Source organism: Phoca vitulina, unplaced genomic scaffold (genome assembly GCF_004348235.1).
Source record: "Phoca vitulina isolate PV1807 unplaced genomic scaffold, GSC_HSeal_1.0 scaffold2, whole genome shotgun sequence".
In the NCBI taxonomy this organism is placed as follows: Eukaryota; Metazoa; Chordata; class Mammalia; order Carnivora; family Phocidae; genus Phoca; species Phoca vitulina.
Genome location: NW_022589705.1, coordinates 365,544 through 385,991, shown reverse-complemented (window position 1 = coordinate 385,991; position 20,448 = coordinate 365,544). Strand labels below are relative to the sequence as shown.

General features: G+C 36.7%; 1 protein-coding gene across 2 annotated transcripts in view; it reads left to right on the top strand.

Moving 5' to 3' along the window:
* The window catches only part of LOC116641988 (Golgi pH regulator), a 59,367-nt gene that overhangs the window by 37,336 nt on the left and 1,583 nt on the right, over positions 1-20,448 (top strand). For both annotated transcript variants that reach the window (XM_032420005.1, XM_032420011.1), the window contains 6 exons: positions 589-698; positions 3,012-3,100; positions 4,204-4,296; positions 17,563-17,658; positions 19,346-19,435; positions 20,380-20,445. In XM_032420005.1, coding sequence (XP_032275896.1) covers positions 589-698; positions 3,012-3,100; positions 4,204-4,296; positions 17,563-17,658; positions 19,346-19,435; positions 20,380-20,445 — 544 coding nt within the window. The remainder of the gene's footprint in view (positions 1-588; positions 699-3,011; positions 3,101-4,203; positions 4,297-17,562; positions 17,659-19,345; positions 19,436-20,379; positions 20,446-20,448) is intronic.

Sequence of the window (20,448 nt, the reverse complement as noted above, 5' to 3'; positions counted from 1 at the left end):
GGAATAGTAGTCAGTTTCTTGTTGACTTACTCAGTAGTTGGGGGGGGCTGGAGTTAGAGAATGATGTTTTAGAAGAGGCTAGGTTTCTGTGATCTTGCTGGGTTTATTTTTTGTTCTTTTGTCTGCTTTTGAAAAGGAAGGAAAAACATTTTTTTAGTTCCTACCCTGACCCTGGCCCTTTAGGTGTGTTAACTATTTTGTCCTTAAATGATAATGGTAATAATAATTAATATATGTGTAGTGCTTTATAGTTGGTAACAAGAGTTCTTATATATGATTTCAGTGATCTTCACACCCATCGGACATGAGTAAATAGAAACTCTGAAGTTTCACAGCTTCTCAGAGCCAGTCTCCACATTTACTGTCTTCTCCAAATTCTGTGTTCCTTTGCCTAGGCCACATTGCTTCTTGGGAGTGTATAGTTTCCCTTCGGTTGTAAGCAGTAGAAAAGCAGGATTCCAGCATTTGCATTCTTTCCTGAACAGCTCAGCAAAGGAAAGGGGTAGTTATGAGACTAGAAGGTGGATGAGAACAGACCATGAGGGTCCAAGCTCCCTTGCTGAGGTTTTATCTTTTCTTTCATTTCAGGATGGCGATGACACGGAGAACTATGTTCCAGAAGGGGGAGGTGCATAACAAACCGTCAGGATTCTGGGGAATGATAAAAAGTGTTACCACTTCAGCACCAGGAAGTGAAAGTATCCTTTATCACTCTGCTTGATTCTTTTTTTCAACTCTGGACCAAGGCCAGAAGACAAAAGTAGTATTGGGATGGTCTCTCCTAAGGCACCTGACTGCATCAGAGTCCAGCTGGCCAGGGCTAGGCTTAGGAAATACAGAGTCAATCTTTCCAACACCCCTAAAAGATTATAAAACCATTGTCCTTGAGCTGAAGAAGTCCTAAAAATCACTCTTTCCATTTTACAGATGAGAAAATAGACCCAGAGCGGTTAAGTCACACTGTGGCTTGTGGCAAAGATAGGCACTCCTCTTAGTTCTTTCCACTACACTCTTCTATTTCCTGGGTCTGACCAAGCAGCATGAAATACAGTGGCTCCCTAAAATGGATGGTTTGTATATGTAGGGGATGGTAAGGGCCTATTTCTAAAGCAATCAGTATTTCTAAACAAATTTTAAGCAGCACTGTATCTTTAGTGACTTTTGGTTTAAAGAATCAAGATGATTGGGTTAATGGATTGTTCTTGGCCCAGCCTTGCAGTGTTAAACTGATGCCCACATTGAGTAACAAAATCTTTTTGTGCTACCAGACTATTAAGTCAAAACTTGGGGGGCCTGAAGTGAGATGGCATATTCCTGCTTCCTTCTCTGGCCTGAGGAAGTACAAATTCCCTTTTGCTTCAACTCGAGGAAAAGGATGTAATCTGTGCTTGCTATAAATTGGGGCAATCTTTCTGGTGTTAAATGTAGGTAAAAATTAGGTCAAAGAAAGGCAGGATGACATGACCACGAGAGAGGAAAAACAGGATTACATTGAATTCATTTAATCCAGAAGCATTTATTTCATGTCTCCTATTTCCAGGCAGAGTCCTAAGGGATAAAATGATGAACAGAGTGTACTCTCTCTCCTCAAGAAGCTGACTATCTAATCATGGGAGAGGCAGACATGGAACTAGTTAAACCCTGTTGTTTGACTGCCTGGACCATGAGAGTAGCAGCCACTTGGAGGAAGGAGCTGAAGGGCACTCAGTAACTTGAGTCTACAGGCATACCCCAGAGCTGTTACAGGTTTGGCTCCAGAACATCACACAAAAGCAGATATCACAACGAAGCGAGTCAGATGGATATTTTGGTTTCCCAGTACATATAAAAGTTATGTTTGTACTGTATCCTATTGAGTGTGCAAGAGCATTCTTTAAAAAAAACAGTATAAAAAGTGCTAACCATCATCTGAACTTTCAGTGAGTGGTAATTTTACTGATCACAAATCCCCATAACAAATATAATAATAATAATAATAATAGTAATGATGATGAAAAAGTTTGAAATAAGGTGAGAATTACCAAAATGTGACACAGAGACGCAAATGGCACCAGTAGACTTGCCCAACAGGATTGCCACAACCTCCAATTTGTTTAAAAAAAAAAAAAAAAATCTGCAGAGTACAACAGAGTGAGGTATGCCTGTAGTGAGAAAAATCAGAGTAGGGAGGATTTGGATCAAAGTGAATCTTCCAACTTGGGCTGTCTTCACTATTTTTATTACTTAAAAGTCCATAAAAGCCAAAGTTTAGGTTTAAGCTATCTTAGTGACAATAAGTCAAGTCAGTAAAAGTATCAGGATTATTTCACTTCTCTGAGCCCCTGTCTCCTAAATGGAGAAAATAATAGGACCTCAGTAAGTTCTTGGAAAGTAGCATAGTGTAATGGAAAGAACAGGCCTTGGAGGAAGGCAGATCTGACTTGGCATCCTCACCTGTTAGCTGCATGATTTTGAGTAATTTACTTGACTCTCTGAGCTTTGCTTTCCTTATCTGCAAAATGGGTAATAATACCTATCTCATGGGACTGTTAGGAGAATAATAGAAGATAATGTCTATAAAGAACTAAAAAGTCATGTTTATAAATCCCAGCCTGTATTGGAACTCCGTAGTGTTAGTTCCCTTTCCTAATGTTACATTTATTCAGATAATTTAGGGGAAAATTATGCTGTATTATAGGTGTTTTACTATGTAACTATTTGAGATTTCAAAATTATATTTGACTTTAACTAGATCAAAGAAAAGCAACAACGAACACAACCATCTGTCTGAGCCACTTGAACTAGTGAGAAACTTGAGTGGTAGGTGTTTGATAATGGAGAAGCTTTTACACACCTGTGTGGGAGGTTGGGAAAATTGCTCTAAAGGAGTACTGTTGTCCATAAAGCAGGAAATTGAATATATAGGCAGTTCCTAGGATCTACCATAGGAAAAACCAAAAGCATATGCTTTCTTCATTGCTATTTCTTGAAACTTCTTTGTGATTTAAGCCTTGATGCCCATTTTGTGCCAGATCTTACTCTTATTCAACAGGAAGTGGATGCTTTGGAAGAACTAAGCAGGCAGCTTTTTCTGGAAACAGCTGATCTATATGCTACCAAGGTACAAGGCAAGGAAACGGAAGTGTGGTTTTTACCAGTATGATTGAAGAAAGAACAAGACTAAATAGCTTTTTAGTGTCCTCTCTGGCCAAGCAGTGCAAGAAAGACCTCATAGCTCCAGTATCAGCCATGAAGCTTTAGGAGTCTGCATTCTTCATGACATTGCTCCTACCCCCAGCAAAATTCTTACTCAATAACAAATTAGTGGGATATTTGAGAGGTTTTTCAACTTTGGAAGGTGGCACACACCACTTCTGATTCAGGGTCAAGATGGTAGCTCCTCTGATTGTTTTTTATTCCCTTATAAATTAGTAATATTGTGAGAGCAGTGCCATGATCTAGCCATGTTTTAAAAGATCCAGATCAAGGGGCACCTGTGTGGCTCAGTTGGTTGAGTGTCCGACTCTTGATTTTGGCTCAGGTCATGATCTCAGGGTCATGAGATTCAGCACTGTGTCAGGCTCTGCACTGGGTGTAGAGCCTGCTCAAGATTCTCTCTCTCTCCCTGTCCCCCTGCCCCTCCCCCTGCAAGGCCCCCTCCCCCAGGTCTCTTTCTCTCTCTTAAAAAAAAAAGAAAGGATCCAGATCAAGAAGTGACCTAACTATGAGAAGTAACTTTCCTATTTACACCTAAAATACAATATAATTTAAATATGCAAAATCTATTAGTTAAGCTCATTCAAACTATTTTTATCCTTTTCAAGGATCACTTCATAGGAGTAGCCATATAGGGTAGAGGTTAACATAGGCTTTGAAGACAGACCTGAGTCGAAATTCCCCTACTCACTAGCTGTGTGACCTTGGGCAAGTTATCTAACCCCTGTTAAGTCTCAGTTTTCTCATGTGTACAATTAAGATAATAGAACATGTAAGAGTTGTTATAAGAATTAAAATAGATAATGTATGTAAGGTGTTTATCCCAATTTCAGGCTTAAAGTAAGCATTCAATAAATGTTGCCCACTAGTATTATTTTAAGATTAATATCACGTGTGGGTTTTTCACTCCGGCATAACAGTAATTTCATAGAGGCTGGAATGTTTTGGTTGAGTATAAGTTTACATTTTGCTGAGACTAACCATGTTTTGTTGTTTGTTTTCCCTCAGGAGAGAATAGAATACTCAAAAACTTTCAAGGGGAAATACTTTAATTTTCTGGGTTACTTTTTCTCTATTTACTGTGTTTGGAAAATTTTCATGGTAAGTATATTAGTTTTAACTGTCAGGGTTTAGGTTATTTTCCTTTTCTCTATTTACTGTGTTTGGAAAATTTTCATGGTAAGTATATTAGTTTTAACTGTCAGGGTTTAGGTTATTTTCCCCGCTAATGGCAGAGAGAGAAAAGTGGGTTTGACTGAGGCACTGAACTAAATTCCAAATCCAATTGAGTCAACAGAGAATGCTGTCTTTCACATCCCTGAGCCTGACTCCTCCCCCTCTCTTTTTTAGGTCACCTAGAGGTTGCATTTTTCTTCATTCAGAAATCATTAATAAGATAATAGTTTATAAACTATAAGAAGGGAGTACAAAAGTTTCTTATTTTTGTACTGCTTTCTGTATTACCCTTGAGTATATCTATGTGACACAATCCCTACCTTCAGCTCAGAACAGAAACCACTTCTCCTTTTGAGTAATCTGTATTTACCTAAAAAAGTTCAATCCAAAGTAAGTGCTACAAGTAAAACATATTTCTAGAGATAAATTCATTTTATGTGCTTATAGCTCTCATTCTTTTGTGGCTCTCTCTTAATGCTCTATTCTTTATGATGAGGGAACAGAAGGCAAGCTGAAGACAAAGCAGAAGCTGACACCCCACAACCCCCCCTCCATGGGATCTATGTGACAGTCCTCAGGCACTCCTGACTGCCCTAAAGGAAAATTTATAGAGATCACAATCCTACAAGACAGGAGTCTCCCTCAGTTTACAAATGTCTTAGCAATCTACAAGAACAAAGCATTTCTATCAATGGCCTAGCTTCCAGAAGGGAATGTAGATACAATTAAATGTCCTTATAATCTGCAGCCCATTGACAGATACTTGAAGCGGGCAAAGTATAATGTCTCCAGGAAGCTCCCAACTATCTTACTGTTAATGCCTTACTAGAAGGAAAAACAACCTTAACTTGACAATGACAAAGCCTGTGGTATCCTGTGAGTCTTCTTTAGCATACAAAAATCCTTTTGAAACCTCCCTTTTCCTTACGTCCCCCAACTCCCACCCCTCACAACCCCAGGGCAGCAGCTCTTTCTGCCCATGGGTCCTGTCCCTGTGCTTTAATACACCACCATTTTGCACCAAAGACATCTCAAGAGTTCTTTCTTAGTCGTCAGCTCTGGACTCCATCCCACTGAACCTCAGTTATATTCTAAAACTTCATCATTTATATGCATTTTATGTACATTCTTCTTGTGACTCATCTGTAGATATTCATGGATTTCAGTGTGATTACAGAAAAGGCTGATGGACTTTCTGGTTCTGTGACTTTCCTACTGGGGCTGTGTTTGCACAAAGAGGAGCTTTATCAGCTTGTTAATTTTGGTCGATATAGATGAATGGAAGATTCTGGATTTTAGTAGATCTAATATTATAATAAATTGATGTCAATACCTATTCAGAGAACAATTTTTAAACCTTGATTCATTTAGTGGAAGAAGATAAATGAAGATAGTATGTTCAATTAGCTAAGCTACTAAAAAGTTTTTCCTGAGTTGTAGACTTTAGGGGAGCATATCCTTTTTTAACAGCTTTATTGAGGTGTAAGTGACATTTAATAAACTGCACATATTTAAAGGGTATATAGTTGGGTAAGTTTTGACAGATGTATACACCTGTTACAACAACTATCACCACACTTAAGATAGTGACCATATCCATCCATCGCTTCCAAAAACTTTCTTGTGTCCCCTTGTAATGTCTGTCTCATACATCCCCAGTCAACCACCAATCTGCTGTCATTATACATTAGTTTATATTTTCTAGGACTTTATATAAATGAAATCTTAGAGTAAGTACCCTTTTTCTGTCTGACAGCTTCTACGCAGCATAATTATGTTTCTTTCATGTTATCGTGTGATCAATAGTTTATTCCTTCTCATTGCTGAGCAGTATTCCTTTGTGTGATTATACCAGAATTTGTTTATCTTTTCACCTGCTGATGGGTATTTGTTTCCGTTTTGGGGATATTACAAATAAAGCTGCTATGAACATTTGTGTACAAGTTTGTATGTGGACATATACTCTCTTTCTTCTTGGGAGAAAACACTTAGGTATAGCATGGCTAGGTCACATGGCAGATGGATGTTAAACTTTTGAAGAAATGGCCAAACTTTTCCAAAGAGGTTGTACTATTTTACATCCCCACCTGCATTATTTGAGAGTTTCATTTACTCCACATCCTTGCTCACATTTTATAGTCAGTCTTTTAAATTTTAGACATTCTAATAGGTATGAGGTGATATTGATTGTTTAATTTGCATTTCTCTAATGCCTAATGGTGCTAAACAACTTTTCATGTGCTGATTTGCCACCTGTATATTTTGGGGGAGAGGGGAGATACAGCTATTGAAATTTGTTGCCCAATTTTTAAATTAGGATTTCTTTTTATTGGGTTTTGCAAGTTTTTCACTATATTCTGGAAACCCTTTATCAAATATGTGATTTTCAAATATTCTCTCCCAGTCACTAGCTTAGCTTGTCATTCTCTGCATAGTGTCTTTCAAAGAATTGAATTTTTTAATTTTGATGAAGTCCACTTTATCTTTTGTTTTCTACTATAGGTTATGCTTTTGGTGTTGTACCTAAGAAATCTTTGCCTAACCCAAGGTCACAAAGATTTTTTTCATCTTTTATTCTATAAATTTTATAGTTTGAGATTTTTACATTTAGGTATATGATCCATCTGGAGTTAATTTTCTCAGACGATGTTGGAATGTGGATCCAAGTTCATTTTTTTCATGTAGATATCCACTTGTTCTAGCACTGTTTGTTGAAAAGATTATCCTTTCTCATTCAATTGACTTTGCAATTTTGTCAAAACCTAATTGACCACATACGGTTGGGTCTGTGCCTGTACTCTGTTCTTTCCAATTGATATGTATGTCTGCCTTTATTTATGCCAATAGCACTCTGTCTTGAAATAAGTCTTGAAATCAAATCGTTTAAGTACTCTTTGTTCTTTCTTTAAACTTGTTTTGGCTATCCTGTGTCCTTTACATTTCCATATGAATTTTAGAATCAGCTTTTTAATGCTGCTGAATACAAAAATATCTGCTGAAATATGTATTAGAATGTCTGAATCTTCAGATCAATTTGAAGAGAAATGACATCTTAATATTGAGTCTTCCAATTGATAAACACAGTGTAACTCTTCATTTATTTAGATCTTCTTTAGTTTCACTCAGCAATGTTTAGGTTTTAGTGTACAGATCTTTTACATCTTTCATCAGCTTTATCTCAAGTATTTAATATTTTCGGTGCTATTATAAATGGGACTGTTTTTATAATTTCAGTTTCTGTTTCTAGTATATAGATACACAACTGGTTCTTGTCTGTTGATCTATTTTCACAACCTTGCTAAATCCCCATATTCTATTTTTATAGATTTCATAGGATTTTTTTCTACATAGACAATCAGATCTCTGCAAATGAAGACAGTTTTGCTTCTTTGTTTCCTATCTGGATGCCTTTTATTTCTTCCCTTCCTTTCCCTTCCTTTTCTGTCCTATCCCATCTTTCTTCTTTCTTCTCCTCTTTAGCCTTATTGCACTGATCAAAACCTCCTGTACAAAATTAAACAGAAGTGGTAAGAGCAGTCATCCTGATCTTGTTAAATATGGTATTAGCTGTTGGCTTTTCCTAGATGCCCTTTAGCAGGTTGAGGAAGTTACTTCTACTCATAGTTTATTGAATGTTTTTGATCATGAAAGTGTGTTTGATTTTGTCAAATGCTGTTTCTGCATCTATTGAGAGGAGCATATGACTTTTCCTTTTTAGTCGACTGGTATAGTGAGTTACATTGATTAATTTTTTAATATTAAACTGGCCTTGAATTCCTGTAATAAACCTTACTTGGCCATGGTGTATGTTGTTGGATTTAATTTGCTAACATTTTCCTAAGAGTTTTTGCATCGATGTTTATGAGAAATATCAGAGTATAGTTTTCTTGTAATGTCTTTGGCTTTGGTGTCAGAGTAATGCTGACCTTAGAGGTTGAGAAGAATTCCTTCCTCTTCCAATTAGTGGAAGAGTTTATATGGAGTTATTATCATTTCTTTCTTAAACATTTGATGGAATTCACCAGTGAAGGCATCTAGAGTCTTCTTTGCAGGAAAATCGTTTAGCTACACAGATTTAATTTCTTTAATAGATAATAAGGTTTGTTCAGGTTGTATATTTCTTGAGTGAGCTTTTATAGTTTCTGTCTTTAAAGGAATTCGTCCATTTTTATTAAAGTTGTCAGATTTATTAGCATAAAATTGCTCTTAATATTCCCTTATTATCCTTTTACTATCTATAAAATCTGTAATGATGTCACCCCTCTCCTCTTTATATAACACCTTTATTGAGATATTCACATACCGAAAAATTCACCCATTTCATGTACAGTTTGATGGTTTTTAATATATTCACAGAGTTGTGCACACATCAATACAATCACCCCAGAAGAAATTCCATACCCATTAGCAGTCATTCCTTATTTCTTCTCTAGACTTAGGCAGGCACTAATCTATTTTATGTCTCTATAGATTTTCTATTCTGGATATTTCATGTACATTGAATCATACAACGTGTGGTCTTTTGTGATTAGCTTCTTAGTAAAAGTTTTTAAGGTTCATCTATATTGTAGCCTCTATCAATACTTCATTCCTTTTTATGGATGAATAATATTCATTCCACGATATGGATATGCCACATTTTATTTATCTATCCATCAGTTGAGAAACATTGGGTTGTTTCAACTTTTTGGCCATTATAAATGATGCCGTTGTGAGCATTTATGGATAAATTTTGATGTGGGTATATGTTTTCATTTCCCTTAGGTACATGCCTGTGAAAGTAAAATTGCTGGGTCATATGCTACCTCTATGTTGAACCTTTTGGTGAACTGCCAATACGCCGGGCTGTTTTCCCAAGCAGCTGCACCAGTTTACATTTGCACCAGCGGTGTAACAGTTGTCATTTCTCCACATCCTCACCAACACTTATTTATCTTTTTATTAGAGTCATTCTAGTGGCTATGAAGTGATATCTAATTCTTGATATTGGTAATTTGTGTCTTTTTTCTGATCAGTCTGGATCAAGGTTCATCAATTTTATTGAACTTTTCAAAGAACCAGCTTTTGGATTAATTATCTGTATTGTTTCTCTGTGTTCTATTTTATCAATTTCTGCTCTGATTCTTATAATTTCTCTTCTGCTTATTTTGGTTCTTTTTCTAATTTTGTAAAGTGCAAGCTAAGATCATTGATTCAAAACTTTTAATATGTGTTTTAGTGCTATAAATTTCTTGCTAAGCATCTCACAAAATACATTTCTGATGTGTTGTATTTTTACTTCATTCAGTTCAAAATATTTCTAATTTTTCTTCTTTGACTCATGGGTTATTCAGAAGTATGTTATTAAATATTTGGGGGATCTTGTGAATATCCTTCTGTAATTGATTTCTAATTTAATTCCATGTGATCTGAAAACATAGTTAGTATGACTTAAATCTCTTCAAATTTATTGAGACTTGTTTTCTGCTCCTGTTGGCTGGAGTGTTGTATAAATGTCGATTAGGTCAAGTTAGTTGATAGTATTGTTAAAGTTTTCTATATCCTTGCTAATTTTCTGACTATCTTATCAGTTTCTTTGGGGGGGGGGCGGGATTTGATGAAATTTCAAACCATTGTTGTGGATTTGTCTTTTTTTAGTTCTATCAGTTTTTGCTTCTGTATTTTTTTTACCCAATTATAATTAACACAGAATATTAATTTTGGATGTACAACATAGTGATTCAACAATTCTATAGATTACAGAGTGCTCACTATAAGTGTAGTCACCATCTGTCACCATACAATGTTGTAATATTGACTATTCTCTGTGCTGTACATTTCATCTCCATGACTGAAAGTTTGTGCCTCTTAATCCCCTTTATCCATTTCACCCATCCCTTCACTCACCTCCCTTTTGGCAACCACCGGTTTGTTCTCTGTATTTAAGAGTCTGATTGGTTGTTTCTTTGTTCATTTGTTTTTAAGATTCTGCTTATAAGTGCAATCATGTGTCATTTGTCTTTCCTTGTCTGACTTATTTCACTTAGCATAGTACCCTGTAGGATTGTTGGAAATGGCAAGATCACATTCTTTTTATGGCTGAATAATGTTTCATTGCATATATGCTCCACATCTTTTTATCCATTCAACTATCAGTGGACACTTGGGTTGCCTCTGTATCTCAGCTATTGTAAATAATGCTGCTGTAAACATAGGGGTGCATATAGCTTTTCAAATTAGTGTTTTCATATTCTTTCAGTAAGTACCCAGTAGTGGGATTACTGGATCATATGATATTGTTCTATTCTGTTCCATTGATCTATATGTCTGTTTTTGTACCAGTACCGTACTGTTTTGGTTACTACAGCTTTGTGGTATATCTTGAACCCCAGGACTGTGAGACCTCCAGCTTTGTTCTTTTCAAGATTGTTTTGGCTATTTGGGGTCTTTTGTGGTTCCATACAAATTTTAGGATTATTCATTCTAGTTCTGTGAAAAATGCTGTTCATATTTAGATGGGGATTGCATGGAATCTGTAGACTGCTTTGGGTGGTATGGACATTTTAACAATATTAATTCTTCTAATCCATGAGCACAGATTATCTTTCCATGTGTTTGTGTTGCCTTCAATTTCTTTCATCAATATTTTAATAGTTTTCAGGGTAATAGGTCATTCACCTCCTAGGTTAAGTTTATTCTTAGATAATCTTTTTGGTGCAGTTGTAAATGGGATTGTTTTCTTAATTTCTGGTACTTAGTTATTAGTATATAGAAATGCAACTGATTTCTGTATACTAGTTTTGTATCCTACAACTTTACTGAATTCATTTATCAGTTCTAATGTTTTGGTGGAGTTTCTAGGTTTTTCTATATTATCATTTTATCTGCAAATAGCCAGTTTAACTTCCTTATCATTCTGAATGCCTTTTTTTTCTTGTCTGACTGCTGCAACTAGGACTTCCAGTATTATGTTGAATAAAAGTGGTGAGAGTGGACATCCTTGTCTTCTTCCTGATCTTAGAGGAAAAGCTCTCAGTTTTTCACCAATGAGTATGATGCTCATTTTCACCAATGAACATTTTTCATATATGGCCTTTATTATGCTGACATGTGTTCCTCTAAACCCACTTTGTTCCCTCTAAATCCACTTTATCGTGAATGGATGTTGTACTTTGTCAAATGCTTTTTCTGCATCTTTTGAAACAAGCATATGGTTTTTATACTTTATTTTGTTGATGTGGTTTATCATGTTTGGTTTGAGAATATTGAATCACCCTGGTATTCCTGGAATAAATTCTACTTGATCATGGTGAATAATTTTTTTAATGTATTGTTGAATTGAGTTTGCAAAATTTTTTTTTCAGTTTGCTAAATTTTGTTAAGGAATTTTGCATCCATGTACATCAGAAATATTGGCTTATAGTTTTCTTTTTTTGTAGTGTCTCTGGTTTTGGTATCAGGGAAATGTTGGCCTTGTAGAATGAATTTGGAAGTTTCCTTCTTCTATTTTTTTTTTTTTTAATCATCTGAGAAAAGGGGTGCCTGGGTGGCTCAGTTGGTTGAGCATCCGACTTGGTTTTGGCTCAGGTCGTGATCTCATGGGTCGTGAGATCGAGCCCTGCATCAGGCTCCGTGCTCACTGTGGAGTCTGCTTGGGATTCTTTCCCTCTTCCTCTCCTTCCATCCCTCCCCATCCCCCTCTCTCTAAAAAAAATCAGTGTATCTTTTTTCTCTTTTTTTTTTATGTTAGTCACCATACAGTACTTCATTAGTTTTTGATGTGTTCCATGATTCTCAGTAAATCTTTTTTTAAAAATCGTTTGAGAAGAATAGGTATTAACTCTTCTATCTTTATTTTGGTAGACTTGACACACAATGTTACATTAGTTTAAGGTGTACAAGCATGGAATATCTTTCCATTTGTTTGATTCATCTTCAGTTTCTTTCATCACTGTTTTACAGTTTTCAGAGTATAGGTCTTTCACCTCTTTGGTATTAACTCTTTGTTAAATATTTGGTAGAATTTACCTGTGAAGCCATCTGAATCTGGACTTCTGTTTTGGGGGAGTTTTTTTTATTACTGATTCCATTTCATTACTAGTAATTGCTCTGGTCAGATTTTCAATTTCTTCCTGATTCAGTTTTAGAAGATTATGTTTCTAAGAATCTGTTTCTTCTAGGTTGTCCAATTTGTTGGCATACAATTTTTCATAATAGTCTCTTATAATCCTTTGTATTTCTGTGCTGTCAATTGTTATTTCTCCTCCTTTATTTCTGATTGTATTTGAGTCTTTTTCTTGATGAGTCTGGCCACAGATATACCAATTTTGTTAATTTTTTCAAAGAAACAGATTCTGGTTTCATTGATCTTTTCATTTTTTCTCTCTCTCTTTCATTTATTTTGGCTCTAATCTTTATTACTTCCTTCCCTTTGCTAGCTTTGGGCTTTGGTCTTTCTTAGCTCTTTTAGGTGTACGGTTAGGTTGTTTACTTGAGATTTTTCTTGTTTCTTGAGTTAGGCCTTTGTTGCTATGAAATTCCCTTTTAGAATGGCTTTTACTGCATCTCAAAAACTGAACCATTGTATTTTCATTTGTCTCCATGTATTTTTTTATTTCCTCCTTGATTTCTTGGTTGACCCATTCATTGTTTAGTAGCATGTTATTTAGCTTCCATGCATTGGTATTCTTTTTAGATTTTTTTCTTGTGATTGATTTTTAGTGTCATACCATTGTGGTTGGAAAAGATGCATGATATGATTTCAGTCTTCTTAAATTTATTGAGACTTGTTTTGTGGCCTAAGTTGTGATCTATTCTGGGGAATGTTCAACATGTACTTGAAAAGAATGTATTCAGTGGTTTTTGGATGGAATGTTCAGTATATATCTGTTAAGTCCATCTGGTCTAATGTGTTGTTCAAATCCACTGTTTCGTTATTGATTTCTGTCTGAATGATCTACACTGATACAAGTGGAATGTTACAGTCACCTATTATTATTGTATTACTGTCAACTTCTCCCTTTATGTCTGTTAATTATTGCTTTATGTATTTAGGTGCTCCTATGTTGAGGGCATAGATATTTATAGTTGTTACATCCTCTTGTTAGGATATTTATAGTTGTTACATCCTCTTGTTAGATTGATCCCTTTATCATTATGTAGTGCCCTCCTTTGTCTCTAGCCTTTGTTTTAAAGTCTACTTTATCTGATATTAAGTTTAAAGTCTACTTTATCTGATATTAAGTATTGCTATCCCGGCTTTTCTCCTGCCTTTTGCATGGTGTATTTTTTTATAGCCCTTCATTTTCAGTCTGTATGTGTCTTTAGGTCTGCAGTTAGTCTCTTAAAGGAGCATATAGATGGGTCTTGTTTTTTTTATCCATTCAATCACCTTTTGTCTTTCAATTGGTGCATTTAGACGATTTACATTTAAAGTAATTATTGATAGTTATGTACTTACTGCCATTTTGTTCATTATTTTCTGGTTGTTTTTGTGGTTTTTCTCTTTTCCTTCTGTTTCTCTCTTCCCATGTGGTAGTCTTATGTTTGGATTCCTTTCTCTTTATTTTTTGTGTACCTATTATAGGTTTCTGATTTGTGGTTGCCATTAGGCTTATATATTTTATCTTAGGTGTATAACAGTCTGTATTAAGTTGATGGCTGAACTTAGGTTCAAGCTTAAATTCAAAAACATTTTAAAAGTACTCCATTTTTACTCCCCCTCCACATTTTATGTATATGATATTGTATTTTACGTCTTTTTATTTTGTGTATTTCTTGGCTGGTTTTTGTAGATATAAATGATTTTACTACTTTTGCTCCAGACTGGCTTTATACGTGATTCTACTACATGTATTATGTGTTTGCTTTTACCTGTGAAAATTTTTCCTTTCATAACTTTCTTATGATTATGGCCTTTTCTTTCCACTCAAATAATTTCCTTTTACATTTCTTGTAGGGCTGGTTTAGTGGTGATTAAATCCTTGAACTTTTGTCTGGGAAACTTTTTGTCTCTTTTTTTATTCTGAATGATAACTTTGCCTTGTAAAGTATGCTTGGTTGCAGGTCTTCCTTTCAATACTTTGAATATATAATGCCACTCTCTTCTGGCCTATGAAGTTTCTGGTGAAAACTCAGCTAAAAACTTTATAGGGTTTCCCTCGTAGTAACTTTTTTTTCTCTTGCTGCTTTTAAAATTCTCTCCTTAGAGGCACCTGGGTGGCTTAGTCAGCTAAGCATCCAACTCTTGATTTCAGCTCAGGTCATGATCTCAGGGTCATGAGATCGAGCCCCACATTGAGCTCCCCAACTCATTGGGGAGTCTGCTTGAGTTTTCTCTCCCTCTCCCTTTGCCCCCCCGACTTGTGTGCACACGTGCTCTCTCTCTCTCAAAATAAATCTTTAAAATTCTTTATCATTACTTTCTGCCATTTTAATTTTACATATCTTGGTGTGGACCTCTTTGGGTTAATCTTGTTCGGGGCTCTCTGTGCTTCCTGGATTTGGATACCTGTTTCCTTCCCCAGATTAGAGAAGTTTTCAGTTATTCTTTCTTCAAATAAATTTTCTGCCCCCTTCTCTCTCTCTTCTCCTTCTGGGATGCCTATAATGTGAATGTTATTACACTTGATGGTGTTGCTGAGTTCCCTTAACATGTTCTCCTTTATTATTATTATTATTTTCTTTTTGCTGTTCAGCTTGGTTGCTTTCCATTACCCTGTCTTCCAGATTGCTGATCCATTCTGCATCCTCCAGTCTACTGTTGACTGCCTCTAGTGTGTTTGTTTGTTTTTTTTTTTTTTTAATTTCAGTTATTGAATTCTTCATCTCTGACTGGTTCCTTTTTATATCGTTGTTGAAGTTCTCATTGAATTCATCCATTGTTTTCTCAAGTCCAGTGAGTATCTTTATGACCATTACTTTGAATTCTTTATCCAGGCATATTGCTTATCTCCATTTCATTAGATCTGCTGCTGTGATTTTGTCCTCTTCTTTCATTTGGGACATATTCCTCTATCTCCTTATTCTGTCTAGCTCTCCGTTTGTTTCTCTGTATTGGGATCAGCTATGACTCCTGGTCTTGAAAGTAATGGGGTTCTGTGGTGGTCTTGAAAGAAAAGGTTCTGTGGTGCCCTGTAGTGCAGTGCCTCCAGGCACCAGAACCAGGTGCTCCAAGGGTGTCTCCTATGTGGGCAACATGCACCCTACTGTTGTGGCTGAGTTGCATTTGCCTTAGTTGGCTGCAATGACCTGCTTTGCTTGCTGTGGGCACACTGGGCAAGGTTTAGTCCCTGCGCAGCCAACTAAGAGGCTCAGCTGTTGGAACTGTGGGCACACTGATGTGTAGGGTTATCTCTCTCTCTCCAGGGCTGCTTTTGGAGTGGCGTGGGTCCCTGCTCAGGCTGCTTGCAGGGTGTGGTGGGGCAGGAGTTGTTTTGAAGGACCACCTGCTGAGGCAGGCAGGTCCCCAGGTGAAAGTCGGGGCAGGGCGCTAGCAAGATAGGTAGAGAGTATTAGTGGTAGTTCCCACAAGTGTCTGGCTATCTAGGTGGGGGAGGAGAAGAGAAATGGTGCCCACCAGCACTTTTGTTCTGGAAGTCTCCTGAAGAGAAGTCTCCCTGACCCTCCAGCACATGTTGAGATTGGTAATGAATATCCTTCACATATACCCAAGCACTTTTCAAACTGCTGTTTCTGTGCTCTCAGGCCAAGTTATTTATTCTAGCTCTTTAAGGGCTGGGACTTAGTTTCTGATTGCCCTCTGGCTCTCCCAGAGTTAAGGCCTGCTAATTTTTAAAGTACCTGGACTTAAGCCCTGCTGATTTTAAAAGCTCCCAAAGTTTATCCCCACTGGTTTTCAAAGCCAGATGTTACTGGGAACTCATCGTCCCACTGCCTGGGGTGCCTTGTGTGGGGTCTGATCCTCTCTGCTTCTCTGTGCTTGTGGTGTCCCTCCTGTTTGTGGTTAGTCTCACAGGAGGTTTGGTTCCCAGGTGTGTCTCAGCCCCTCCTACCCTTTTCAATGTGGCCTCCTCTCAACAGTTAACTGTGGAAGGTCTGTTCTGCCAGTTTTCATGTTGTTTTCAGAGTTACACAGAGGTAGCTATTATCTTGGTGTGTTTGTGAGACAGGATGAGCTCAGGATCCTCCTACTCTACCATCTTCCTGACACCCCTGCTTCATGTATTTTAAAGCTCTATTATTTGGTCCATACATCTTCAGGGTCATTGTGTACCCCTTGTTGAAATGATCCTTTTATCATTCTGAAATGACCCTTTAATCCCTGGCAATATTTTTTACTATGAAATCTACTTTGATATTAATATAGACCTTCCAGTTTTCTCTTGATTAGTGTTAGCATGATGTATCTTTTTCCATTCTTTTACTTTTAACCGATTTGTATCTTTATATTTAAAGTGGGTTTTTTTGTAAGCAACGTATAGTTGGGTCTTGCTTTTTTATCCAGTCTTAAGTCTCTGCCATTTAATTGGCATGTTTAGACCAGGATTCAGCCATCTGCAGCTCGTAGGCCAAATCCAGCCACCACCTACCATTGTAAATAAAGTTTTATTTGAACACAGCCAAGCGCATTCATCTGCATATCATCTGTGGCTCTATCATCACAGTGTCAGAGTTTGCCAGACTGTTGTCAGACTGTTTACATTTAATGTAATTATTAATATGGTTGGATTTTAAACAGCAGTGTTGTTACATGTTTTTTTATTTGTCCCATCTGTTCTTTTTTTCCATTTTTCCTTTTTTTCTGCCTTCTTTTGGATTAATTGGGTATTTTTCATAATTCTGTCTGATCTCTTGTTGACTTGTTAGCTGTAACTCTTTTCATTATTTTAGTGATTGCTCTTCAAGCATTCAGAAAATAGAGTGAATAACCCTGGAATTCTTGATTCTCTTACTCAAACTTTATCCACCAGAATGTTACCTTTCTAACTGCTGTGAAATTAAGGTGTATATGCCATAGCCTTTTTTCCTTCTATTCTTTACAGAAAAGAAAGATAGGGTAGATAAGGACTTTTGTTTGCCTGTATGTGAATAGCCAAAATAAATGTCTTATATATGATTTAGATTGAGAGTAGAATTGCATTTTTAGGAACATCCACCTGTAAGATATGTTACACTGATTCATTATTTTGAGTCACTTTTTGAAATAGTGATTATTGAGATGCTGTAATATAAAGTTCCATGTCTTTGCAGGCAACCATCAATATCGTTTTTGACCGAGTTGGGAAAACTGATCCTGTCACAAGAGGCATCGAGATCACTGTGAATTATCTGGGGATCCAATTTGATGTAAGAGTTGTATCAAGATCCTGGTTTCATACATTTCTATTTTATCTGCTATAAATTACAATTGTTAAGATTTTAATTCCTTACTTAATTCTGCCTTTGTTCTTCCCACTCTCCTCTGTTTTGACATACTCATATGGCAGATTTGTAAAGGACATAAAACCAGAAGTGATGGCTGGTACTTATTACTGTCTTAGATGCTGATTATTTCTGTAGTTCCTCCGCTGCTTTTCTGTAGCCAGCTCCCCCTCCCCAGTTTCTCCCCACCAAATACTGGATACTTCTCTCTGTGATACATGAGATCGTCAAATCCAAAACTCACCTTTGGTTCCTCTAGTAGAAAATTAACTACTAATTAGTGTTCCATGTTAGAAGTGAAATTATGTCTGCCGTAAAAAGCTACCAATTAATTAATGTGGACTTTGAGCTAAAGATGGTAACTGTAACCTGTGCAGTTTTAATCTTCTTTCTACCTGTTTTATAATACCACTATCATTAAACACACTCTTGTCCCAATTTAAGTTTAATGTCTTTATTTATAGAAGAATATATTTTCCAAATGTATGTATATATATATATATGTGTATATATATATATTTATAAATGGCCATTGATTCCAGCTGATTAGCACTTTGATATGATAGTAAGACTCACGTTTTTAGTCCCTCTGAGGGCTATTTAGCTGTGCTGTGATTCTAGTGACAGACTGCATGCTCCCTGCAGCCATCTGCCTTAGCTGGACGTGCTCCTAGTAGCTAGATAAAATGAAAGCAAACCAGAGCAAATTGAGCTCCAGTCCTTGATGAACAACTCAAAGCACACGGTTTTTGATGATAGATCAATAGTGTAAACTTTTTCATGTGAGGGAGCATGGTATCTTTCCTCCAAGTAGTTTATAAATTATACCACAAAATAGGCTTCACTGTTGCTGATATGTGTTCTCTTTTCCTCTTTTAAAATTTTTACTAGGCTCAATTATTAGAAGTGTTCTTCCTTCTCAGTGCTTTCTGAGGCTAGTTGCTGTGGTGTCTCTGTATTTCATCTCTAATCCATCTGTATACTCCACGTTTCAGAATTCTGAATAACATCTTTTAGATGTTAGTAATAGCAGTTCCCCCACAGATACTTTTCAGACCTGAATCAAGCACAGGGTCCCAAAGCTGCCTTCCACTATGAAGCAAACCAAGAGGAGAAAAAAGGAACATCATGTAATTCAAGTGAAGGGCAACTATTTCCTAGACCATAGCTGAGAATATTTACATATTCTTTTATTATAAAAAGAAAAATTTCTTTAAGTTTTGGGTGATCAGGGGACTATCATTCACAGATGTTAAAAATAATTTAGCTGCTATTTAATTTCAATTTGTGCTTTTCACTTAACACACCAAAGCTGCGTCATTGGTTCCATCTGTGTTTCTCTGACTACTGTTATTTTCATCACCACTGCACTTGCTTGCTTCCGTCCTAAGTTTTGATTAAGTCTGCTTATTAAGCTATCCACTGCAGTCTTCCTAGGTGTAGTTGCCCCTTACTCATTTTCCTCCCTCCCTAAAAATTTTTCTAAATCAGGTAGGGCCTAATGAAGTTCCCTCTCAGTCACATAAGAGATCAGAATGCATCAGAAGAATAGCCTTCACATGTCTCTCAACAGAGATTTCACACATACTTTTCCTTCCTTTTATGGTGGCAGGTAAAGTTCTGGTCTCAGCACATTTCCTTCATTCTGGTTGGAATAATCATCGTCACATCTATCAGAGGATTACTGATCACTCTTACAAAGGTATGTTGTAGCACTGAGTTTAAATTATGATTTGCGGCATTTCACGTGGCACCATGAGATAATTTTACCTAATTAAGATTTCTGCCTTCGGAGAACTTAAACAGTCACAAATATTTAAAAGACCTACAATAAAATTTTTTAAAATTGAAACTGCTCAATAAACTGATGATGATGGGTTTACATCATACGCCAATCAGATGAGTACATTTAACAAAGGTCATAGAATGAGTTCACAGTCTGTTTTGTTCGCTGATGTGGCACCAGCATCTAGGAGTAGAAACTGGCACATGGTAGGAGCTCCAGAGATACTTGGAATGGATGAACAAGATAGGTATTTGAGGTTAGAGTAACTTTGAGAGTCACTTATAAGGAGGACATGTAAGTAGGACAAGTAGAATGTTTTACTATTTTCTGATCAACGTCGGAAGGCTTTATGGAGGCAGAAGGTAGGTTTTCTCTTGGAGAAGAGGTGTGGGGAGCCCAAGATCCAAGAGTTGTTTGAATGAAAGGAGTGAAGAGGTTAGGAGGAGAGAAGAAGAGAAGGGCACTCCAGGCATCTAGCACAATTTTGGAAAGAGCTCAGGAGGCTAGTAGTAATTACAAGGGCTTGGGGTGGCCTGGAGTAATCTGGTCTAACGTTTTACAGTGATATATGAAAGTCCTGTGTATCACATAGTTTCTGAAAAATTTGCTAGCGATTGGAATCCTTTCATGTCCTAATGTAATTAGTTCTTAAAACCACCAGCTCTCCCTCTGGGGACACCATAGCTGGATCCTTTGCTATCAGTCTGTTTCTCTTCTTCACAGCGTTAATCATATCTGTTGTTCTCTGCTGGATTGCTATGGGGAAGAAACACTTTTCACTAAATGTTAAGTAGGCTCCTTAATGTTCTTGACACAAGAATCCAGCAGCACTGCATAAGTTCTTCTCCCTTTCTTGACAGTTCTTTTATGCCATCTCCAGCAGTAAGTCCTCCAACGTCATTGTCCTGCTATTAGCACAGATAATGGTA